Source organism: Musca domestica, unplaced genomic scaffold, assembly GCF_030504385.1.
Source record: "Musca domestica strain aabys unplaced genomic scaffold, Musca_domestica.polishedcontigs.V.1.1 1, whole genome shotgun sequence".
Lineage (NCBI taxonomy): Eukaryota > Metazoa > Arthropoda > Insecta > Diptera > Muscidae > Musca > Musca domestica.
Genome location: NW_026712114.1, coordinates 16,436,375 through 16,462,909, shown reverse-complemented (window position 1 = coordinate 16,462,909; position 26,535 = coordinate 16,436,375). Strand labels below are relative to the sequence as shown.

General features: G+C 36.4%; 1 protein-coding gene across 3 annotated transcripts in view; it reads left to right on the top strand.

The window, feature by feature from the left end:
* Positions 1 to 26,535, top strand: part of LOC101901586 (uncharacterized) — a 375,472-nt gene that overhangs the window by 29,253 nt on the left and 319,684 nt on the right. For 2 of the 3 annotated variants that reach the window (XM_059119703.1, XM_059119705.1), the window contains exons 2-4: positions 477 to 719; positions 8,919 to 9,025; positions 19,927 to 20,036. In XM_059119703.1, the coding sequence (XP_058975686.1) occupies positions 477 to 719; positions 8,919 to 9,025; positions 19,927 to 20,036 (460 nt within the window). Of the gene's footprint in view, positions 1 to 476; positions 735 to 8,918; positions 9,026 to 19,926; positions 20,037 to 26,535 lie in introns of all 3 variants that reach the window. The other variant, XM_059119701.1, reaches the window with a different exon arrangement.

Here is a 26,535-nt window from a genome sequence, read left to right as displayed (position 1 = left end):
AAAAGTAGCAACAGAAGAAGAAGCACTCCTAGGCACTAAACTTTATGTAGAACATGACTTAATGGATTAATGACCGCCAACTGTTTTGAAAATCCCCAAAGTAGTAACAAAATTTATTGCCTGAATCTGACGCAGACACACCCGTCGATATGTAAAAAAGCCAGATGATCACACATGAAGAATGTATGTCATGTGGCTTTGTAATTGTTATGAATCATGACCATCTTCATGATCATCATCGCCGCCACCGTCGTCGTCGTTATGTTGTCAGAGGATGAGTAAAAATAAACTTTTATTTTTCAAAATCTCAGCAGGTTAGAAATTACAGCAGTTACCCAGGCTACCTGGAGTCAGTGGAAGGGAATTATTATTATTTCTTTTTATTTCCCAAATAAAATCTTTATTTCACAATCTAACCAATGTATTTCCGAAAATTCAAATTTCGTTCTAACATTTCTCTTCCCTTTCCTTTGCAGATTTCCGCCCAGGACTCCACAGCTTCAACAGAATTTGCCCCACGTGTATCGGCCACCTGTAAAGCGGGCACCATGAACATCAAAGTGAAATTGGACGGACCATATAGTGGTGCTGTTCATGCTCGTGATTATCGAACACCAGCCTGCATGGCCATGGGTGATGGCTCCGATTCAGTGGGATTCAGTCTCAACTTGTTGGCCAAAGATGGTTCACCGGACTACTGTGGGGTTCTAGTCAGCAACGTGAGTGGACAAAATGTAAGCTAACCAATTAACAATCTAATATCACACTAAATGCACAAAGAGAGAGAGAGAGAGAGAGAGAGAGACAGAGAGAGAGAGAGAGGGAGAGGAAGAGGAAGAGAGAGTTATTAAAATTTGAAATTTGTAAAGAGAGAAAAAGAGAGTGAGAGAGATTAAAGCCTTCGATCAATGCAAAGCTGAACAAGTCTTTCGAATCACAAAAGAACTCCATATCGAGATGTTAGTGGCTTAACAGAGATACATCTGAGCTTCAAGACAAAAAATGGGTAACTTCTGTAGCCATTGAAAATCTTAAGAAGTTCTTCTACCAGTAGAATAGGAGGTCTTCTATACATAGATAAGCTTCAGGAGTCTTCTAAACCTAAAGGAGCTTCATGAAATCTTTCATACATAGAAGAGCTGCAGAAGGACTTCTAGCCATAGAAAAGCGGCAGAAGGTCTTCTAGTCATAGAAGAGCTACAGAAAGTCTTCTAGCCATAGAAGAACAACAGAAGGTCTTCTAGCCATAGAAGAACAGCAGAAGGTCTTCTAGCCATAGAAGAACAGCAGAAGGTCTTCTAGCCCTAGAAGAGCTGCAGGAGGTCTTCAAGCCATAGAACAGGTGAAGAAGGTCTTTCTGCCATAGACGAGGTGCAGAAGGTCTTCTTGCCATGGAAGAGCTTCAGAATGACTTCTGGCCATAGAAGAGCTGCAGGAGGTCTTCTAGTCTAGAATTTTTCAAAAATATTTAGACCTCTATAAACGTGAATTTTTAAAGAATTTTTCAAAACTATTTAGACTCCTATGAACGTGGATTTTTAAAAAAAAATTTCAAAAATATTTAGACCTCTATAAACGTGGATTTTTTAAAGAATTTTTCAAAAATATTTAGACCTCTATAAACGTGGATTTTTTAAAGAATTCTTCAAAAATATTTACACCTCTATAAACGTGGATTTTTTAAAAAAATTTCAAAAATATTTAGACCTCTATAAACGTGGATTTTTTAAAGAATTTTTCAAACATATTTAGACCTCTATAAACGTGGATTTTTTAAAGAATTTTTCAAAAATATTTAAGGCCCTCTAAACGTGGATTTTTAAAGAATTTTTCAAAAATATTTAAGGCCCTCCAAACGTGGATTTTTTAAAGAATTTTTCAAAAATATTTAAGGCCACACAAACGTGGATTTTTTTAAAGAATTTTTCAAAAATATTTAAGGCCCTTCAAACGTGGATTTTTTAAGGAATTTTCAAAAATATCTAAGGCTCTCTAAACGTGTATTTTTAAAGGAATTTTCAAAAATATTTAAGGCCCTCCAAACGTGGATTTTTTAAAGAATTTTTCAAAAATATTTATTTAAGGCACTCCAAACGTGAATTTTTTAAGAATTTTTCAAAAATAGTTTAGGCCCTCCAAACGTGGATTTTTTAAAGAATTTTTCAAAAATATTTAAGGCCCTCCAAACGTGGATTTTTTAAAGAATTTTTCAAAAATATTTATTAAAGGCACTCCAAACGTGAATTTTTTAAAGAATTTTTCAAAAATATTTATTTAAGGCACTCCAAACGTGAATTTTTTAAGAATTTTTCAAAAATAGTTTAGGCACTCCAAACGTGGATTTTTTAAAGAATTTTTCAAAAATATTTAAGGCCCTCCAAACGTGGATTTTTTTTAAGAATTTTTCAAAAATATTTAAGGCCCTCCAAACGTGGATTTTTTTTAAGAATTTTTCAAAAACATTTAGACCTCTACAAACTTGGATTTTCTAAAGAATTTTTCAAAAATATTTAGACCTCTATAAACGCGGTTTTTTAAGAATTTTTCAAAAATATTTAGACTTCTATAAACGTGGATTTTTTAAGAATTTTTCAAAAATATTTAGACTTCTATAAACGTGGATTTTTTTAAGAATTTTTCAAAAATATTTAAGGCCAACTTGGATTTTTTAAAGATTTTTCAAAAATATTTAGACCTCTGTAAACGTGGATTTTTTAAGAATTTTTCAAAAATATTTAAGGCACTCAAAACGTGGATTTTTTAAAGAACTTTTCAAAAATATTTAAGGCACTCAAAACGTGGATTTTTTAAAGAATTTTTCAAAAATATTTAAGGCACTCCAAACGTGGATTTTTTAAAGAATTTTTCAAAAATATTTAGACCTCTATAAACGTGGATTTTTTAAAGAATTTTTCAAAAATATTTAGACCTCTATAAACGTGGATTTTTTAAAGAATTTTTCAAAAATATTTAGACCTCTATAAACGTGGATTTTTTAAAGAATTTTTCAAAAATATTTAGACCTCTATAAACGTGGATTTTTTAAAGAATTTTTCAAACATATTTAGACCTCTATAAACGTGGATTTTTTAAAGATTTTTTCAAACATATTTAGACCTCTATAAACGTGGATTTTTTAAAGAATTTTTCAAACATATTTAGACCTCTATAAACGTGGATTTTTTAAAGAATTTTTCAAATATATTTAGACCTCTATAAACGTGGATTTTTTAAAGAATTTTTCAAACATATTTAGACCTCTATAAACGTGGATTTTTTTAAAGAATTTTTCAAAAATATTTAGACCTCTATAAACGTGGATTTTTTAAAGAATTTTTCAGAAAAATTTAAGGCCCCTCCAAACGTGTATTTTTTAAAGAATTTTTCAAAAAAATTTGAGGCCCTCCAAACGTGAATTTTTTAAAGAATTTTTAAAAATATTTAAGGCCCTCCAAACGTGGATTTTTTAAAGAATTTTTCAAAAATATTTAAGGTCCTCCAAACGTGGATTTTTTAAAGAATTTTTCAAAAATATTTAAGGCCCTCCAAACATGGATTTTTTAAAGAATTTTTCAAAAATATTTAAGGCCCTCCAAACGTGGATTTTTTAAAGAATTTTTCAAAAATATTTAAGGCCCTCCAAACGTGGATTTTTAAAGAATTTTTCAAAAATATTTAAGGCCCTCCAAACGTGGATTTTTTAAAGATTTTTTCAAAAATATTTAGACCTCTATAAACGTGGATTTTTTTAAGAATTTTTCAAAAATACTTAGACCCCACCAAAAGAATGTTTCAAAAATACTTAGACCCCACCAAAAGAATTTTTCAAAAATATTTAAAGCCATCCAAAAGAATTTTTCAAAAAATTTTTGAGGCCCTCCAAACGTGGAGATTTGAAGATCTTTTGAAATTCTTTCGAAGTTGGTTGACAATTTGAAGTTCTTTTGGAGAACTCAAAATAAAGTTGAAAAACATTTTCCTCTGGATTTTTGGAAAACTTTCAATAATTTCCCTCTATTATCCATGTTTACCATACAATATTTCATTACTTTCTACAATTTGCCAATTCCCCCAAACAAACAAAAGACTTAAGACACAAACCTGCAAAAATTTGCATTACCTTCAAACGGTTTGTATTTTGTGAAAGTTACCCTTAGATTTATGTTCTGCAAATGCCAAGAAACGCTCTAATTTATATTAACAAAATCGTAGTCACGGATTTTCGTTTCGAAAACCAAATCCAATAAATATCGGGGCGAATAGGGCACACACATGTAGCCACTTTTAGGAGGCTACTTTGCATTGCATTATTACCAACCAACACCAATGCATTTTTTCTCTGTTTTTTTCTTTTTCGCCAACCACTTGTGGCCAAATTAATAACAACAGACAAGCATTTCGTCTCGAACTGGAAAAACAACAACGTGCGTCATTGAGTTTTCACGTATGCAACACAAATCTTGAAAAAAATGTGCCATTGTGGTGGTGTAGAGCCGGCATAAGAGCCACAAGTTGTTTGCAGATTGCCAGGAGAGGGGTGGGGACAAATACATTACTTCTTGTAAGTCCAGCCACCTCTTGTTGCTTATCTAGTTGAGGCCAGCACATGCCCGGTGCGGTGTGGCCATGTGTCTTAAGTGGCCAAGACATAAAATGGTCATTTTGTCTGCTATAGTTTAGGAGTTATGAGGGTGTGTGTGTGAGCTGTCTGTGTGTTGCTGTTGCACCCAGAAAACTTGCAGTTTCTGTCTTTCAACTCAACAACCCACCTTTGGGGCGAAAGCAAAAAACGTTTAAACTCACAAATCCTAAACATAGTTGTTGTTGTTGTTGTTGTTCAGTATTGTCTGGCAATTGTTGCCTGCCTGCCTGATTTCTGCTTGTATTTTTTTAAGGGAGTGTCACTCCATTTGGTTGGCAATTTACCAACTACGAATTGCCAGCCAGGCAGCCAGAGTTCTGTTATCCAGCAGCATGCACGAACGAAACAATTGCCAAAAAACATGTTTCCAGGTAGCTCCACTACCTCTGAATGGAACACAATCATGTCTCTTGTTGTTGTTTCATTTTTTATTTCTTGGATTCAGGTCGTCCAAGAAGTGGTGAATGTGTTCCAGTTGCACTGGGGCAACCACAGCATGACAGACAGACTTTATAGCCATTAGATTAAAAATATCTAAGACGGCCACGACAATGACGATGACGACGGCGACCAAAATTCAAACTAGACACTACAGTAACAACAGCAACAAAAACAACAACAAGAACCATAATAAATTTGTTCTATTTGTGACTGGTCATAGATTATGTTGGAGAGCCTGCCAGCCAGGCTGCCACTAAGCGGAGCATGTGGAATGCAAATTTGTTATAGATTTTGTTTTGTTGCTTTCATGGCAACGCAATGCATGCATTCGATTGTAACGTAAAAAGGGTTACAGAGGTACAAAGTGAAGTCCAATTACATTTTTTTTAATCTTAAAAAATCAAAGCCCAGAGAGGTCTCGTTGTTTTCTTTTAATTTAAAAATCCAAGTTTAGAGAGGTCTAACTATTTTTAAAAATCAACCTTTAGAGAAGTCCAAATATAATTGTAAAATTCTTTAACAAATAAACGTTTAGAGAACTCGAAAAATTCTTTAAAAAGTCCACTTTTGGAAAGGACTAAATATTTTTGAAAAATTCTTTAAAAATCCCTTTTTTGAGAAGTCTAAATATTTTTGTAATGTTCTTTAAAAAATCCAAATATTTTTGAAAAATTCTCTTTAAAAATCCATTTTTAGGAAGGTCTAAATATTTTTCAAAATTTCTTTATAAGAATCCACTTTTAGGAAGGTCTAATTTGTTAAAAATCCAAGTTTTGAGAGGTCTAGATATTTCTGAAAAATTCTTTAGAAAATCCATTTTTAGGCAGGTCTAAGTATTTTTGAAAAAAAAAAAAAAAACTTTTTAAAAATCCACTTTTAGGCAGGTCTACTAAGTATTTTTGAAAAATTAAAAAAAATCATGTTGGGAGGAGTCTAAATATTTTTGAAAAGTTCTTTAAAAAATCCAAATATTTTTGAAAAATTCTTTACAAAATCCACTTTTAGGAAGGTCCAAATATTTTTGAAAAATAAAATCTTAAAAAATGTAGAAAAGTCTAGATATTCTTGAAAATTTCTTAAAAAATCCACGTTTAGATAGGTTTAGATATTTTTGAAAAATTCTTAAAAAAAACCCACCTTTGGAAAAGTCTAAATATTTTTAAAATATTCTTTAAAAAATTCACTTTTAGACAGGCCTAATATTTTTGAAAATTTATTTAAAAATCCACGCCTAAAGAAGCTCTTCTATGGCTAGAAGCTCCTTTAAAGCTCTTGTGTGGGTAGAAGACCTTCTGAATCTCCTCTATGGGTAGAAGACCTTCTGAATCTCCTCTATGGGTAGAAGACCTTCTGAAGCTCTTCTATGGATAAAAGACCCTCTGAAGCTCTTCTATGGGTAAAAGACCTTCTGAAGCTCTTCTATGGGTAGAAGTCCTTCTAAAGCTTTCCTATGGCTTGAAGAACTTCCGAAGCTCTTGTATGGCTAGAAGGCCTTCTGCAGCTCTTCTATGGCTAGAAGGCCTTCTGCAGCTCTTCTCTGGCTAGAAGGCCTTCTGCAGCTCTTCTATGGCTAGAAGACCTTCTGCAGCTCTTCTATGGCTAGAAGGCCTTCTGCAGCTCTTCTATGGCTAGAAGACCTTCTGCAGCTCTTCTATGGCTAGAAGACCTTCTGCAGTTCTTCTATATCGAGAAGGCCTTCTGAAGTTCTTCTATTGATAGAATATCTTTGGGAGCTCTTCTATGGCTAGAAGACCTTCTGTTGCTAGAAGACTTTCTCAACCTGTTCTCCGGCTCCTCTATGGCTGTAATACCTTAAATATTTTTGAAAAATCATTTAAAAAATCAAATTTTGCAAAACCTGTAAATGTGGATTTTTTAATACCAGTCAAAGGCCTCTAAACGTGGATTTTTGAAAATCCAATTAAAAGTCTGAAAATATGGATTTTTTTAAAGAATTTTCGAAGCCAATTAGAGGTCTGAAAACGCGGATTTTTTACAGAATTTTCGAAGCCAATTAAAGGTTTGAAAACGTGGATTTTTTAAAGAATTTTCAAAGCCAATTAAAGGCCTTTGAACCTGTTTTTTAAGAATTTTTCAGAACCAGTTTAAGGTCTGAAAACGTGGATTTTTTAAAGAATTTTCAAAGCCAATTAAATGCCTTTGAACCTGTTTTTTAAGAATTTTTCAGAACCAGTTTAAGGTCTGAAAACCTGGATTTTTTAAAGAATTTTCAAAGCCAATTAAATGCCTTTGAACCTGTTTTTTAAGAATTTTTCAGAACCAGTTTAAGGTCTGAAAACGTGGATTTTTTAAAGAATTTTCAAAGCCAGTTAAAGGCCCTGGAACCTGTTTTTTAAGAATTTTTCAAAGCCAATTAAAGGCCTCTGAATCTGTTTTTTTTAAGAATTTTTCAAAGCCAATTGAAGGTCTGAAAACGTGGATTTTTTAAAGAATTTTCAAAGCCGATTAAATGTCTGGAAACGTGGATTTTTTAAAGAATTTTCAAAGCCAATTAAAGGCCTCTAAACCCGTTTTTTTAAGAATTTTTCAAAGCCAATTAAAGGCCTCTGAACATGTTTTTTTAAGAATTTTTCAAAGGCCTCTAAACGTGGATTTTTTTTAAGAATTTTAAAAGCCAATTATAGGCCTTTGAACATGTTTTTTTTTAAGAATTTTTCAAAGGCCTCTAAACGTGGATTTTTTTTAAGAATTTTAAAAGCCAATTATAGGCCTTTGAACATGTTTTTTTAAGAATTTTTCAAAGGCCTCTAAACGTGGATTTTTTTTAAGAATTTTTCAAAGCAATTAAAGGCCTTTGAACCTGTTTTTTTAAGAATTTTTCAAAGCCAATTAAAGGTCTGAAAACGTGGATTTTTTTTGAGAGTTTTCAAAGCCAATTAAAGACCTGTAAACGAGGATTTAGTAGAGTTGTTGAAAGTTTCAAAATAGCCTTGGAAAATCGCAATATTATAATAATCTCCTTAACATCATCGCCGCCAATTAGCCTGAGGTGTCTATAAACTGTTCACACATTTCAATGAACTTTTAATCTCTAACTCAGACACTTTGAATGAAGTTTAAATAACTTCACAGCTGAACAATATTATAACGCTTTGAGAGCGTTTAAATTGCATGAAAAAAATACAGTTTGTTTTACATAAAAACAAAAAAAAAGTCCATGTAATGGCCACAAGAAAACTCCATGGCAAGTTTGTTGCTTAAGTCTTTTGTTTTAGGTGAATGCAACGAGCAATCACAAAAACACACATATTTATAATGAGGTCCGTTTTTGAAAAGCCAGGAAATTGAATATATTTTTTTCTGCTCGCAATTATATCATTATGTTAGAGGCATAAAATGTGTCTCACAGTAGAGGAAACACATACCAAAATATGACTTTGTATTCATTTTCGGAGCAATGTCTTGGAGTTGCAGCAGCGGCAAACAGCTGCATAAGACAATCAAAACTGTTATGGATAAAGTAGGTATTTATAAATAGCAAATAAAAAACGACAATAACAAGAAACACGTTGATATAGATTAACTTTTAATTCAATACCATTTTATGCACAATTTTCACCTAAACACTTGGGAATGTAATTTTTTTTTTGCAACACACTGCTGCTGACCACCATCATAGCGCCCATAATAATGTTCACAATATAATCTGCTTATTTGTTTTTTTTTTAATCTCCATATTAAAATCACATTTAATTTTATTTTCCAAATTAAAAAAAAAAACAACTAAATTTTAACTATCTCTCCAGCAATTGACCCCTTTGCTAATCGTTCATTTTTATTATTTTTTTTGTCCATTTTTATTATCAACAAATAGCGCACCGAGGAACGGTCCATTCAACTGGCAGTACGTGTCCACAAGACATTGGAATTGGCCGATGATAAATTTTATGTTATCACCTGTGGCAAATCGGGTTTCGGAAGGTAAGTCAGCCACCAAATTTCACTTGTATATTTCCATTTTTTTGGGGGGAAAGGAGGAGGCTCCTCACCACCTGCCATTCTGTGAAGCTTTGACAGCTGCTCACATGTGCTGTGTGGAAAATTGCCACGGCGTCATTGAAAAGTGAAGCTTCGCCGCAGTTGAATGATTATTTGAAGGTTATCGCAGTTGAAGGGTGATGTGTTAACTATGAAATGTTGGTTTGCCAAAATTTTTCATGGAAATTGACTATGTCAGAAAATTGAAAAATTATGGGAAAACATGCACTCATATATCTAGTTGTTGTCGAATATTTTTTGGACAAGAAAATGCAACGACATGTGGATTTTTTCGAAAGGTAACAATTATGAATATTTTGTTCAGAGAAAGTTATGTGGGGGAATTGAGAAATTAAAAATAAAACATAAATATTTCCACAAGAAATTTCACTACATTATTAAAACAAGTTAAAAAGTATCAGTCGGTATTGCCGCCAGATATATACCCTCAGCCTATGTTCGATTATTTAAATATATTTTGACTTGTGTTAAGATTATGCAAACGTTTGACCCTATATGAAGCAGGTCCCGAAGGAATGGACCAATATTGACTATTTCCTATCGGATCCAAAAATATGATATAAATATTGCGACAGATGTGCCAAGTCTAAATGGAATCGGATGTTAAATTGGCGTTTTATTTAAATTTCAAAATTTCAATATCTTGTGGGGGAGGTACCAGAAGGAGTGGACCGATGTATTCCCCCTTCACACCAGACCTTGAGTTAATATAAATATTGGGATGTGTGAAATTTGAAGACAATCGGACTCTTACGTCACAATTTATGAGAGTTGTAATTATTCAAAATTTTGACCATTTGTGGGGTTGGTACTTGATGGAGTGGACCGATATTGTCCATTTTCACACCTGACCTAGCACTGACGCAAATATTAGGATTTGCAAAGTTGGAGCAAATTCAAATTATCCCTTCTCTCTCTGTGCAAAAAATACAATTTTTGAAAAAGTCGACCTTTTGTGGGTATTGCCCATATTGCCCGATATTGCCCATCTCCGAACTCGATCTAAGTTTGACAAAAATATTACGACGTACCCAATTTGGACCAAATCGGATACTCCCTTCGAGAGTTATCGTGCGCACAAGCCAGCCAGACTGACAGACGGACGGGTGGACATCGCTACATCGACTCCAAATGTTCTGAAACGGATTTGGTCCAAAGAGACCTAGGGTCTAAAACCGTTATTTCGACTACGCACGGTTTGGCCGTATCAAATGATATATACCCTCTGTAGCCATATGGCTGAGGGTATAAAAATTGGAGTTATATGAAGTTATAATCTAGAAGCTTTGGGCTAAGTTGCGAAAAAAAACCGTGGGTTTTTTGGAAATACTTCCTATAAGGATATGAAAAGTACACAAAGGAATTAGTAATGGTAACGTTAAAAATTAAAAGATTGGAGCTCTTGTACGTAGGTCTACCTATGATAAACAAAAAGGTGTACACGAAAAAGTTTGCAAATTCAAACCAACAGGTTACGAAAAGCTCTTATATTCAGGAAATATGGTACCAATTGAATATGGTGAAAGTACAGGGTGACTGCAACAAAGTCAAATGCCATAATTTTTACATTTTTTTTAAATTTTATTGGATGAAATCAAAACATGTCGGAAATAGCATCAAATTTTGGAATAAGTTTAGATTTGTTCGAATTGGTCACCTTTGACACGAATTATGGTCTTCAAACGGCCAATGAAAACGTCAGACGCTGGAAAGTTGCTCTGGGGTATTTTGGTCCATTCCCGGCGAAGCGCTTGCTTGAGGTTATCGACACTTTGGTATTTTTTAGTGCCAACCTTGCTTTCCAAAATACTCCAGACACAATAGTCCAACGGATTGGTCTCCAGAAAGGATGGTTCGACCTCTACCATCTTTATAACAGATCTTGAGTTGAGAGTCACACGCTGCCCGAATGGTGCTCTGCGGTATTTTGGTCCATTCCCGGCAAAGCGCTTGCTTGAGGTGATCGACACTTTGGTATTTTTTAGTGCCAACCTTGCTTTCCAAAATACTCCAGACACAATAGTCCATCGGATTGGTACCCGGAGATTTTTGTGGTCATTGCGCGATTGAAATGAAGTGAGGAACCTCATTTTGTAACCATTCGATGGTGCAGAGTCCTGTTGGAATGTCCAAGGTGTGCGTGCCCAAGGCTTTTATACAGCCTCCAGAATTTTTTCGCTATAATATTCGGCATTTATTCTGATGCCACGGTCGAGTCCTGTTGGAAATTCCGAGGTCTGCATCCTCCAGAATACGTTCGCGATAATATTCGGCATTTATTCTGATACCACGGTCGATTAATACGAGCGGAGACCGACCATCGGCTGTTATGAAGGCCCACGCCATCACCATGGCCGGGGCTTGCGTTCTGGTAGCCAACCGATGGTGCACATTTTCAGCTGTCCCCTTTTTGGCAAGTTAACACGATCATTTTGTTTGTTTACAAAACGCTGGACAATGAATGCTTTCTCATCGGAGAAAACGAAATTCGGCAGTTCACCACTTTCGGCCAAGCGAAGCAACTCTTTAGCTCTTTTGAGTCTTTTTTCTTTCCGTTGCGATGTAAGTTCTTGCACATTCTGGAATTTCAATGGCTTTACCCCGAGCTCACTTTTCAATATTTGCCGAAAGGAATATTGTGATATGTTCAGCTCACGAGCCATTTTTCGGCTACTACGAAGCGGGTTTCGATCAAGTCGCTTCTTTACTTTTCGAACAATTTCTGCTGATGTTGCTGTTTTCTTCTGTCCACTTTCTTGACGTCGGGTTACGCTACCAGTATCACTGTAACGAGCGATGGTACGAGACACAAAAGATTTATTCACATTTAAATGCTGCAGTGCTCTAAAGATACCCACTTGTGGTTTTCTAGCGAAATATAAAGAAATCACACTATCACGCTTGAATTCCATCGCGAATAACTTTTTTTTGTTTTGAAAATTCTCACCAAAATGCTTTTGTACACTTGTAAACAATATAATGAGCTGTCACTGGAATATTTTAAAAGCTGTCGGACGAGTGGCTTTGAAATGACAGAGTCTGAAGTTGGTTGCAATTTTTTCATCTCACCCTGTATAGGGCATGAATGGTAAAATTCGGAAAAAGTCACACACTGCAGTAGCAGATGTATACGAAAGGTTTTCTAGCACATTCGGACTTTAAGTGAACGAAAAGTACTAAAAGCTACTAATTTGGTGCCGCAATGAATTTTTAGTGGATAGAGGTAAAATCTTGAAACTTTAAATGAATATAAATGTTCGGTGGTGTGGCTAACATAAGAAACTGAATTTGGAAATGAACACCTTAGTATAGCAATCCTACCGAATGATACTGAGTTTGGGAGGACAGAAATGGAAGTAGTTTGAATGGTGCTATATTTAATAGCATTGGTATTGGGTTTATCGGAAGTTCACACAATGGTAAAATTATATATTTTATGGAATATTGAATGCTATTTCGTATCGAGATAGAGATAATATAAGGAAAGGTGTCGTACATGTCGTAGTACTTTCTTGAAATACTCAAATCAAATAAAGTGATTTTCTCTCTTGAAAGCTTATATCACAACTTGGCCATATGACCAAAACTTTCTGCAATATGCCTTAAGGGTATAAAGTCCAAAATTACAAAATTTCGAATTCCTGCTATACAAGTTCAAAGAAGATTTTTTTTCCTGAAGAATACCAAAAGGTCTTCTTCGTATAGAAGACAAGAAGACGGACATGAAGTTGGACGGACATGGGAAATTAATAGAAACACTTCACATAGACGACCAGAAGGTCTTTGCAAAGAAAACCAGAAGATTTTCTTCTAAAAGATGAGAAAGTCCTCTTTATAGAAGACCAGAAAGTTTTCTCAGGGACGATCAGAAGGTCTTCGTATAAAATATACGCTTTTTAAAATTTTGACCATTTGTGGTGGAGGAACCAGAAGGAGTGGAACGACGTACCCCATATTCACATTATTAGATTTGAAGAAAATCGATAACTTTATTCGGAATTTATGAGCGTTATGACTATTCAAAAATTTGTCCTATTGTTGGAAGATACCAGAAGGAGAGGTCCATTCTATCACAGATCTAGAGTTGATAGAAAAATTGGGATGTGCAAAATTTGAGTATTCTTATTTCACACTTAAACAAGCCGAAATATGTATACCCTCAGATACAATTATTGACCCTTTGTGACCCTTTGTGGGTGAGGTATTAGAAGGGGTTGTCAGATGTCTATCATCTTCACATCAGATTTTGCGTTAGCAAAAATATTTAGTATTTATTTAAATTTATTTAAAATTTAGTTGAATTAATTTTGAAGACGGGCTTATTTCGCTTTGTTGGAGCATTTTGTTTTTTAAATCTTGAACCACATGTGGGGGAGGTACCAGAAGAAATTTTCCGATCTCTGCCATAGCAGATCTTGTGTTGATGGAAATATTGAGATGTACCAAGTCTGAATGGAATCGGATGTTAATTTGGCATTGTATCAGTATCATGGATATTCAACATTTTGAACACTTTGTGGGGGAAGTACCAGAAGGTACTTTAAAGGTAGATCTTGTGTTTGTAAAAATAATGGGATGTGTGAAATATGATAAAATCGAATTTTATAATCGTTTTAATTAATCAAAACTTTGATCCTTTGTGTGGGAGGTACCAGAAGAAATTGTCCGATCTTTACCATCTTTATAGCAGATCTTGTGTTGATAGAAATATTAAGATGTGCCACGTCTGAATGGAATCGGATGTTTTTTGCGTTATTCAAATTCTTTTCAAAATTTTTAATCCTTTATGAGGGAGGTACCAGAAGGTGTGGATCGATATATTCCATCTTCCCAGTAGACCTTGGGTTAAACAAAATGTTGTCCCTTTGAAGACAATCGGACTCTTACATCACATTTTATAATAGTCACAATTATTCAAAATGTTGACCCTTTGTGGGGGTGGTACTTGATGGAGTTGACCGGTATTTTCTATTTTCGCACCTGACCTATTACTGATGCAAATATTAGTATTTGCAAAGTTGAAGCACAATCGGATTATCTTTTTCTCTTTCTGTGCAGTAAAATATTTTTTAGAAAATTGCGATCTTTTGTGGGTATGGTACAAGAAGGAGTGCTTCTATATTGCCCATCTCCGATCTCGATCTAAGTTTTACTATAATATTACAATGTACCAAGTTTGGATCAAATCAGATACAGGGTTGCCCATATTCGACGGACCCATGGGCCCATTCCAATCGACGAGGTTTGGCCGCAGGCAACATTCTTTGCGTCAATTGAATTTTTTTACGGGAACAAATGCAAATCAATGCGAATAATCCGTTGTAAAGTGGACCGAGCCATGCCCAACTGCTGAGAACGGCGTTTTTGGGATGTTCTTAGGGACCTCTCAACACTAGGTCGTACGGCAGCGATATTCTCGGCCGATCGCCTTGGTCGACTTTTATATGGCCTCTTCGGATTAGAAAGAGCCTTACCAGTCGAAAATTTTTCGTATAAACGCTTAATAGTGTTCTTAGAAGGCGCACTTCTCACATTTTTTAATGTTTTAAAGGCACGTTGAGTTTTCACAATTGACTTCTTCTGTTGAATGTAAATTTCAACTATTTCAGAGCGCTCGCTGGCGTGTATTGGTTCATGGTAAAAATCTGCTTGGACTGACGCTTCAAACGCGGTATGTCATTAAGCGATGTGACATCTCTGTCAAAAGTTATGGCGTTGCCAGATGGGTCCGTCGAATATGGGAAACCTTGTACTCCCTTCAAGAATTATCATGCGCACCAGCCAGCAGACAGACAGACGGACTCCAAATGTTCTGAAATGGATTTGCTCCAAAGAGACCTAGGGTCTACAATCGTTATTTCGATGGGGCATGTTTTGGCCGTGAGGGTATAAAAAACAGTTAGAAACACCCTAATAAACACACGCAATTATTGAAGCTATTGTGATTTTCATGATCCATACGCGTATCTGCTAATATTTTGTATTTTTCATTTTTTTTGTCGAAAACACTCACATAATAATACACAAGTTTATAATAATGACAACTTTCGGGATTTAATTTCATTCGCCCATGTCAAGCCAAGCTCTCGATGTGACGAGAGATAACTGGTAAGTACAGAAACAACAGCAACAACAATCGAATCACTACCACGCACGTTTCACATACCTTGAGCTAAAGTTCTTAGTTTTATGTTACCTATAATTATATTTAAGAATTTGTGTTCTGTTCAGAAAAAAACAGCAACAACAACCACAAACATTCAGCCACCCACTATCAAATTTCTGCAGTTCCTAACCAAGACAAGACAACTTCGACGACGCTGTCATTTGTTCCAAATGATGAAGCCCACGTCGTTCAGGGTTTGAATTTGTCCAAGAGAGGAGATCACCGAATGACGTTATTATGAAGTCACAATATTTGTTTTTATTGTCAATTGCTTTGTTGTTGATGATGTTGTTGTTGGTGTTAAATTGTCATTGTGTGTGTGGGGTTGTCAATGAACTTCAGCAAAGATTTTTTTTTTTTTTTTTTTTTTTGAGAAATATTCAAAATGTTTGAGACAGGAAGAAGAAGTAACTGAATAGTGAGATGAAGTCTCAAGTGTTTCAAAATTGAAACTAAATGAGGCATGAGGTTGCTCACAATAGCTGGTGCTTAGGCAAAATGTAATGAGTTATGCTGTTGTTGTTGTTAAGTGTGAAGAATCGGCGTAACTTTGAAGTTAATGGACAGCAATCAAAGAACGGTTGTTTATGACAAAAAACGCTAAAATGTTGGAAAAAAATTAAATTGACACAAAATGTCTTTAATGACCTCAGATACCAAAAGTGATCTTAGTGTCAAATTTTAGGATTCCAGCTTTATTCCTTCACCCAATACCAAATTTTGTAACGTTTAGAACTTTTCGTACAAATATAGGAAGTAACACTAAATCCACCGCCAATCCTCAAACACAGATACCAAAATTAATCAAAATATTACATTTCAGGATTACACCTCTATTTCTTCACCCAATGCCAAATATAGTATCAATCACTACTTTTCGTACAATTGCAATACACAATTTCGAAACAACCTCCATATGCCCACTTTTTATACACGAACAGCGACCTTAATACCAAATCTCAGATTTCAAGAACAATCTGTTCCCCCAATACCAAATAGTACCAAATATAGTACTATTTAGTACTTTTCGTGCACTTGTAGAATACATGTTTCCAAAAACACTTCTTTGTCTCAAATCTACCGTCCACAGGGACGCCAGTACTAATTTTAAAAAATCCAGCTTGATCCGTTCACCCTAAACCAAACTCTTTCAAATTTAGTACTATTTAGTGCAGTTCGCACGCTTAGGAGACATTTCCAAAACCACCTTCAAACTTACTTTACAACTTGATTCTCATTCCAAATGTCAAGTTTTTTAGCTATCTTTGCACTTAATACCAAGTGGTACCATTTTAGAAGTTTAGAGCAATTTTAGAACTTCTCGTAACCTCAAAACTTCGAATTTCCAAAAACCTTTTGAAAATTCATCCTACACCCCATCAATGACTCTCATTTTAATTCTAAATTTTTTTTGCATTTTAGTTAATTTCGTACCCTTTTATTACGATTTTCCAAAAACCCAGCACCCAGACTCACCCTCGTGCATGATTTCAAGATTCTATCTTCGGGCGTTGATTTTCAGTCAATAAGTTTTTTTTTCGGTATTCTTACGTATACAGGGTGAGATGAAACACTGCAACCAACTTCAGACTACGGTCATTTCTAAGCCACTCGTCCGACAGCTGTTAAAATTATTCCAGTAACAGCTCATTATATTGTTTATCAGCGTGCAAAAGCATTTTGGTGAGAATTTTCTAGAAGAAAAGTTATTCGTGATTGAATTCAAGCGTGATAGTGTGATTTCTTTATATTTGGCTGGAGAACCACAAGTGGCTATCGTTAGAGCACTCCAGCATTTAAATGTGAATAAATCTTTTGTGTATCGTAACATCGTTCCTTACCGTGATACTGGTAACGTAGCCCTCAGACGTCAAGGAAGTGGACGGAAGAAAACAGCAACATCAGCGGAAATGGCTCGAAAGGCAAAGAAGCGACCTGATCGAAACCCGCGTCGCAGTGCCCGAAAAATGGCTCGTGAGCTAAACATATCGCAATATTCCAGAAAGAAATAGACTCAAAAGAGCTAAAGAATTGCTTCGTTTGGCCGAAAGTGGTGAATTGCCGAATTTGATTTTTTTCCGATGAGAAAGCAATCATTGTCCAGCGTTAAGTAAACAAACAACATGATCATGTTTACTTGCCAAAGAGGTCAGCTGAAAATGTGCACCTTCGGTTGGCCACCAGAACTCAAACGCCGGCCATCGTGATGGTGTGGGCCACCATAACAGCCGATTGTTACTCTCCGCTCGTATCAATCGACCGTGGCATCAGAATAAATGCCGAATATTATCGCGAAAATATTCTGGAGGGTGTATTAAAGTCTTGGGCACGCAAACATTTTGGCCGACTTCGAACCGAAAGCCGGATGAAACATCCGATTTCGGCTGCGTTTTCGGGCTGACCGAAGTTTTATGGAGTGGTTAATGACTACTTTCGAGCATATATTTTTGCAACAGGATCTAAATTTCTATATAAGATAATTTCTATATAGATATTTAATAGAGTAGCAACCCAGCGAGCCCAACCTGTCTTAGTTCGGTCCGACTCCGAACCGAAAGTTGGAAGGAACTTCCATTTTCGGTTGGGTACTCCTATCTACATAGAAGCCCTTAAGGGCCTTCTATCTACATAGAAGCCCTGAAAGGGTCTCCTATGTCTATAAAGACCCTTAAGGATCTACTATGAATAGTCTTCTATGTCTATAGAAGCCCTTAAAGGACTTCTGTGTTTATAAAAGCTTTTAAGGGTCTTCTATGTCTATAGAAGTCCATAAGGGTCTTCTATGTCTATAGAAGTCCATAAGGGTCTTCTATGTCTATAGAAGCCCTTAGGGGTCTTCTATCTATAGAGAAGCCCTTAAGGGCTTAAGGGGTGTCTAGAAGACCTTAAGGGTCTTCCAGGTGTCTAGAAGCCCTTAAGGGTCTTCCAGGTGTCTAGAGACCCTTAAGGGTCTTCTAGGTGTCTAGAGGCCCTTAAGGGTCTTCTAGGTGTCTAGTGGCCCTTAAGGGTCTTCCAGGTGTCTAGAGGCCCTTAAGGGTCTTCCAGGTGTCTAGAGGCCCTTAAGGGTCTTCCAGGTGTCTAGAAGCCCTTTATGGGTCTTCTAGGTGCCTAGAAGCCCTTTATGAGTCTTCTAGGTGCCTAGAAGCCCTTAGGGGTCTTCTTGGTGTTTAGATGTCCTTAACGGTCCTCTTTGTGTCTAGAAGCCCTTAAGGGTCTTTTTGGTGTCTAGAAGCCCTTAAGGGTGTTTTTGGTGTCTAGAAGTCCTTAGGGGTCTTCTATTTATTTATTTATTTATTTTTTTTTTTTTTTTGAATCTCCCAAAACCACTGTTTTCATCGACACAGAAGTTATATGGAGTGGTTGACATGTTGTAGTACCGGAGCGTCTGATGCAAATCTGAAGTCTCAGCCGGCTTTCGAACGGAACGCGGAGAGATATTTTTTTGGAAATTCGGAAGGGAAACCGCTTGGATTTCTGATTTTTTAACAAATTCCAGTCCTAATCTATGTATTGAAGGGTTTCAAACAATTTTTCGGTCTGAATTCGGACCGCAGAGATGTTATACCCATTGTTGAAAAACATTCAAAATTTCCGAACCACCCTAATGTGTAACCATGCAAAAAAAAGGCAAATGATCTAGTACCTAGTAAATAACTATTATTATCCATTAGTTTTGTTTGTAAAACGTTTTTGTTTTGTCTCTTTTAACGTTTCAATCCATTTTGGCTTGGTTTGGCTTGGCTTTGGTTGGCCTAATATTTGTCCCACTATGGGGACAGACATTATGTTATGTTGTTTTTCCATTTTTTTCTCTCTCAACTCAATGGATAATAGTTTTGTGGCAAAAACAATAACAGGCACAAAAAGCAAAAAAAAAAAAATGTGAAAAATATGGAAAAACACGAACCCAACTGAATGGGGAAATTAAATAATAATTTACGCTCTGTTAAATTCGCATTCGTTTCCAATTCGTTTTGTGGCCCCATAGCCGCCCCATTCAGGCAGTCAACGATTTAAAACAACAAATCTGTTGCAGCGGTAGTGGATTTTTTTTTGCAATTGTTGCTGCTGCTGTTGTTTGATTTGATTTTTGTTTGAGTTTTTCATATTAGCGAAACCGGTATTGGTCGTTGGTTTGATGGCGGTTGATGGTGGACAAGCGATAGCCCACTATTTGTACTTAACTATTCCATAACTAACCAAAAGCCAAAAAAAAGGCAGGCCAACCAACGTACCTTCCTAGAGTAAAGCTGCAACCTATGGAGGAGTAGCAAACAGACCTCTATGGAATGACCGCCCGCCTGCCTGCCTGCCTGTGATGCAATCCATGACAATGCAGCAAAGCAATGCCGGTAATGGCAACAGCGCATGGCTTTTGCACAACAACAGCAACAATAACAACTGGGCATTTCTTTTGTTTGATTTGATGTTGCTGTCGCTGTCGATGTAGTACCCGAATGGGAACTTGGTTTTCCCATACATTTAATATTAATACGACCATTTGTATGTTTCAACACTCCGGCAGTCAGTCAGCCAGTCCGCCAGGCATCCAATCCACCACAATTAATGATTAATTGAAGTGTCTGTCTGTCTAACGAAATGTGGCAACTCCCATTTGATTAATATCTGTTTTCGGTTTTTTCTCCTTTTCTTCCAGAGACGACAACGCCCATGTTATCCTGAAGTTCCTCCAAAATGATCGCCGCGTTCGTGAGACAGTCTATGGTCATGAATATAAAATCCGTGCTGAATTCACCAAACCAAATGGTAAGTAGATTGAGAAAAGAATTTTTGAAAAAGGTCATATATGGGGCATATTTATACCCTCAGCCATATGGCTAGAGAGGGATATATCAATTGATACGGCCAAAACGTGCCTCATCGAAATAATGGTTTTAGACCCTAGGTCTCTTTGGACCAAATCCGTTTCAGGACATTTGGAGTCGATCCAGCGATGTCCTTTCATCTGTCTGTCTGTCCGTCTGGCGCACAATAATTCCCAAAGGGAGTATCCGATTTGGTCCAAACTTGGTACATCGTAATATTATTATCAAACTTAGATCGAGTTCGGTGATGGGCAATATCTGTCCACTCCTTCTGGTACCTCACCCAAAAAAGATCGAAATTTTGAAAAACTATATTTTCTACATAGAAAGAGAAATGATAATCTTATTTTGCTCCATCGTTGCAAATCCTAAAATTTGCATCAGTGCTAAGTCAGGTTCGAAAATGGAAAATGGTCCACAACATCAAGTACCTCCCCCACAAAGGGTAAACATTTTGAATAATTACAACTCTTATAAAATGTGATGTGAAAGTCCGATAGTCTTCAAATTTCACACATCCCAATATTTTTACTTACCTAAGGTCTGGTATTAGGATGGAATATAACGGCCCAGTCCTTCTGGTACCTCCCACCACACAAAGGTTGATATTTTAAAAAATATATTTTCGGTACAGAAAGAGGAACGATAATTCGATTTCGCTTCAATTTAACAAATCCTAATATTTTCATCAGTTCTAGGTCAGATGCAAAAATGGATAATATCGGTGCACTCCATCAGGTACCTCCCCACAAAGGGTCAAAATTGTGAATAATAGCAACACTTATAAAATGTGTTCTAAGATTTCACATGTTCCAATATTTTAATATATCGGTCCACTCCTTCTGGTACATCGCCCCACAAAAGCTCGAGATTTGGAATGTCCTCTAAGCTCATAAAACGCGAAATTAATATCCGATTCCATTTCTACTTCTTCTGGTACCTCCCCCACAAAGGCTCAAAATTTTAACTATCCATGAAGCTTCCCCACTCCTTATTGTACCTCCCACACAGCTCAAGATTTGGAATGTCCACTAAGCTCATAAAACGATCCGATTCCATTCACACTTGTCACATTTCGATATTTCCATTAACACAAGATCTGTTATAAAGATGGCAGATATCGGACAATTCCTTCTGGTACATCCCCAAATGAGGTTAAAGATTTTGAAAAAAAGAAACGCTCAAAGAAAGTGAAATAGACACCCAACTCTTTTCAAATTTCAAAATTTCGACCCTTTGTGGGGGATGTAGCAGAAGGAGAGGACCGATATATCCCATCCTCAGAGAAACTGTGTTAGTAAAAACACTGGGATGTGTGAAATATCGGAACCGGATGCTTATTTTGGATTTTATGATCGTTTTGGTTATTCTAACATTCACCCTTTGTGGGGGAGGTACCAGAAGGAATGGTTCGATCTCTACCACCTTTATAACTACTCTTGTGTTGATAGTCACACACTGCCCGAATGTTGCTCTGTTGCTCTGTCTCCGGATACCAACGGATTGGTATCCGGAGATTTTGGTGGCCATTGTGCGTTGGATATGAAGCAAGGAACCTCATTTTGTAACCATTCTTGGGTGGCGCGTGCTGAGTGCGATAGTGCCAAAATATTTTCGCGATAATATTCGGCATTTATTCTGATGCCACGATCGATTAATACGAGCGGAGAGCGACTATCGGCTGGAAATAAAGCGAGGAACCTCATTTCGTAACCATTCTTGGGTGAGGCGAGCTAAGTGCGATGCTGCCAAAATATTTTCGCGATAGTATTCGGCATTTATTCTAATGCCACGGTCGATTATTCTAATGCCACGGTCGATTATTCTAATGCCAATACGTTTAATACGGAGAACGACCATCGACTGTTATGGCGGCCCATACCATGGCCGGTCCTTGAGTTCTGGTAGCCAATCGAAAGTGTACATTTTCACCTGAGCTCTTTGGCAAGTAAACACGATCATTTTGTTTGTTTACAAACTTCTGAACAACGAATGTTTTCTCATCGGAGAAAACCAAATTCGGCAATTCACCACTTTCGGCCAAGCGAAGAAACTCTTTAGATCTTTCTCTTCGTTCGGTGTTGCGGTGTAAGTTCTTGCACTTTTTGGTATTTTAATGGCTTTACCCCGAGCTCATTTTTCAATATTTGCCGAATGGAATATTCAGCTCACGAGCCATTTTTCGGTTACTACGACGCGGGTTTCGATCAAGTTGCTTCTTTTTTTTTGGAACCATTTCTGCTGATGTTGGTGTTTTCTTCCGTGCATTCTTGCTTGACGTCGGGCTGCGCCACCAGTATCACGGTAACGAGCGAGACACAAAATATTTATTCACATTTAAATGCTGGAATGCTCTAACGATAGCCAATTGTGGTTTTCCAGCTAAATATAAAGAAATCACACTATCACGCTTGAATTCCATCACGAATAAATTTTTTTTCCGGAAAATTCTCAACAAAATCCTTTTTTACGCTTGTAAACAATATAATAAGCTGTCACTGGAATAATTTTAACAGCTGTCGGACGGGTGGCTTAGAAATGACAGCAGTCTGAATTTGTTTGCAGTTTTTCATCCCACCCTGTATAACCTCTCTAGCCATATGACTCAGGATATAAATAGTCCCGAGTTTTCCAAAACCTAGCCTAATCTCAAAACATTCCAAATTCTAGTTCTAGCTTCATCAAGCTCTTCTTTACATTAATCTGCATATAGTTCAGATTATTAGATTAAGAATTTGACTGCTGGTTGTAAGACTTAAAGCTTGCAAAAACCTTTCTAGCGATGACCTAATCGACGATTTCGTTGAGCAAAACTTTGTATTAATAGGATACTCTAAAGTGTACAGGGTTGCCCATATTCGACGATAACTTTTGACAGAGTTGTCACATCGCTTAATGATGTACCGCGTTTGAAGCGTCAGTCCAAGCAGATTTTTACCATGAACCAATACACGCCACGCGAGAAGAAGTCAATTGTGAAAACTCAACGTGCTTTTAAAACATTAAAAAATGTGAGAAGTGCGCCTTCTAAGAACACCATTAAGCGTTTATACGAAAAATTTTCGACTGGTAAGGCTCTTTCTAATCCGAAGAGGCCATATAAAAGTCGACCAAGGCGATCGGCCGAGAATATCGCTGCCGTACGAGCCAGTGTTGAGAGGTCCCCAAGAACATCCCAAAAACGCCGTTCTCAGCAGTTGGGCATGGCTCGGTCCACTTTACAACGGATTATTCGCATTGATTTGCATTTGTTCCCGTACAAAATTCAATTGACGCAAAGAATGTTGCCTGCGGACAAGCCTCGTCGATTGGAATGGGCCCAAAGAGTCATCGAAATGACCGAAGATGACGAGCAATTTTAGAACAAAATTATCATGTCCGATGAAGCCCATTTCACATTGAATTGGACCGTAAACAAGCAAAATTGCCGTTTTTACGCCACTGAAAATCCTCAGGAGATTCCAGAAGTGCCTCTTCATGACGAAAAAGTCACAGTTTGGTGTGGCGTTAGTGCGAAAACGGTCATTGGGCCGTTTTTCTTCCAAAATGAAAATGGCCATGCTGTTACCATCAATCAGGAGCGTTATCGCGACGTGATGACCAATTTTGTGATGCCAATTATTCGTCGAAAGCGTATGAGGAAGTTCTGGTTTCAACAAGACGGCGCTCCACCGCACACAAGTCGCATAACAATCGATTTTCTGAAGAATTTGTTTCCGGGCCGTTTGATGTCGAAAAGTGGTGATTTGGACTGGCCACCGCGTTCACCCGATTTGATGCCGCCTGACTTCTTCTTGTGGTGATATCTGAAGTCAAAGGTTTACGTTAACAAGCCAAGGACCGTAGAAGAGCTCAAGGAAAAAATAGCCGCTATTCCGGCCGAAATGTTGGCAAAAACGATGGAAAATGCAGCAAAAAGGGCACAATACGTCATCAATGCCAGAGGTCACGCCATTTGAGAGATATCATATTCAAAAATTGATGTAAACAAATCTACTTGGAACAAATTAAATGATTAACATTGCCAACCGCCAAATTTTTATTTTTTTCTTTGATTTAAAAAAAAAAAAAAACATGGGTCCGTCGAATATGGGCAACCCTGTATAAATTATATTGCATCGGAATAAAATATTCAGCCAAAAAGGAAAAGCTTGTTTCGAGTTTAGACTCGAATTTGAATAAGAGTTTGGTAAAGACCTTAGAGCTGTCAAAGGTCTTGTAATTGGTGAAAACTTTAGAGAGGGCGTAACCTACACATGTTACCTTACCCATAATTCTTAAAAAATGTATATACCCTTCCTCTTATTGAGGGTAATATATTTATATAAAACAGCGAAAAACTATGATAGCAAACATTTTAAATATGTTTTTAACATTTTGTGTCAAAAGACAAAAACCTGTAATCAATGTTGTAGCTCTTATTTTCGCGAAATATAATAATCGCGGGGACATAATGATCCCATAATCGCCTCAATTAAGAAAGGTAACAATTTTAAGAGCTTTTGTTTCTGCTGCTTGCAATTTTCTTTATCTTAAACTATTTGCCAATGGTTATGATCAATTTTTAAAAACCTTGGCAAAATTTTGTTATTTTCTTGATGACCCATTGTTCCATAAGTCAGTCAGCAAATTCAGTAAAATAATGATTAACGATGGCGTTGGATGTAATTTGTTTGTTGAATTCAAACACAGTTGAAAAATGTGGTCTAAATTCAATCGGTCCACATGACTATATCTGTGTGTAAACATAAACAGACTAATGTAACAATCTAAGCTTGCTTTCTATCATTAGATGTAGATTTCCCTTTCACTTTCAAAATATTTAGAAAAGAAAATAGCTTTGCTTAGAATTTGGAATTGTTAATGGAAGTCTATAACATGTTGTGTAAATATGAGACAATCGAACAAAATATACATTTTTGGTCGACATGGAAAAGTGATGGGAATGATTCCAATAATTGCTCTCTCAAAATCTGACGCGAGGTCTCATTGGGATCCTTTAGGCCCCGTTTAGAAATCTGGCAAAATCTTCGAGAAAACTATAGTCCATAGACGTAAAGTTAACACTCTGTGTTAGATATTGCGACTACAGATTTTTAGTTGATAATACATTTTCAAATGCGCCACAAAGTATGCAACGATTTACGTTTTTTCTTCTCCTACCAAAAAATCGATTGACCGAAATACTCAACCAAGAAATCTGATGTGGAATAGCGACTAACTAAAAGTTGACATGCTTTCGATGCAACTATAGTAAAATTAATCTTCTAAAATTATATGTTGTTCTTCCTGGGCTGTGGCTGCTTTGGAGATTCCATTCTAAAACTGCCTAGCAGTGTATGAGGTTTCCATCTAAAATCTTGGATCAAACTTAACACATAGTATTGGTTTAATAAAATCAAGATAAAGTTCCAAAATAGAAAATACATACAGTTTTAGAAATCTACTGAGTATCGTGTTTTGTATAAGAGGCTACAGTCATGATTTAATTTTACGTGTTTTAATATGATTCGAAATCGTCCAGCTGTATATCTCTAAATATATTAATGGTATTTCTGGCCATAAACAAGTCCTCCTTAAAAACAAACCAGTAAAGAAAGTCTTAAAGTCGGGCAAGGCCGACTTTATGATAGCCTACACCACTTTGCTAATTTAGTAGAGCTCTACATAACAATTAAAAGTTTTGATGGGAGAATTCAATCATACATGCTATGATTATAATTAAAATTTAAAGTTCAAAGGACTAAATATGCCGCCGAAACATTTGTATCTTTTAAATTCGGACTTGTATTGCCCATTTGGTGCACAATTAATTTGAAATTGGATAAAAATATGTATGGGAGCTATATCCAAATCGGAACCGATCTCGATAAAATTTGGCAAAGATATTTCTGAGCTGTATTTGATATATTTCCCTGAATATCGTTGTTACGGTGTGCATATTACGGCTGTGGGTAACAAATATAACAAATCGGACGAACAGTATATATGGGAGCTATAGCTATATCTGAACCGATCTTCACCAAATTTGACATACTAGCTTCTAGACTCAATTCGGTCGTAAGTGCCAAATTCCATCTCATTTAGACAAATATTAGACATTTGGTGCACAATAAATGGTAAATCGGACGAAGATATATATGGGAGCTATATCCAAATCTGAACCGATCTCGACAAAATTTGGCAAATGTATTTCTGAGCTGTATTTGATATATTTCCCCAAATATTGTTGTTGCAGAGTGCAAAAATAACAAAAATAATGCGGAGGACAAAAATAACAAATCGGATAAACAATATATATAGGCGCTATAGCTATATCTGAACCGATTCCGATCAAATTGGGCATACTTATTTTCAGGCCTAATTTGGGTGTATATGCAAAATTCCATACAATTCGGGCTGATATTACACGTTTGGTGCACAATAAACGGCAAATCGGA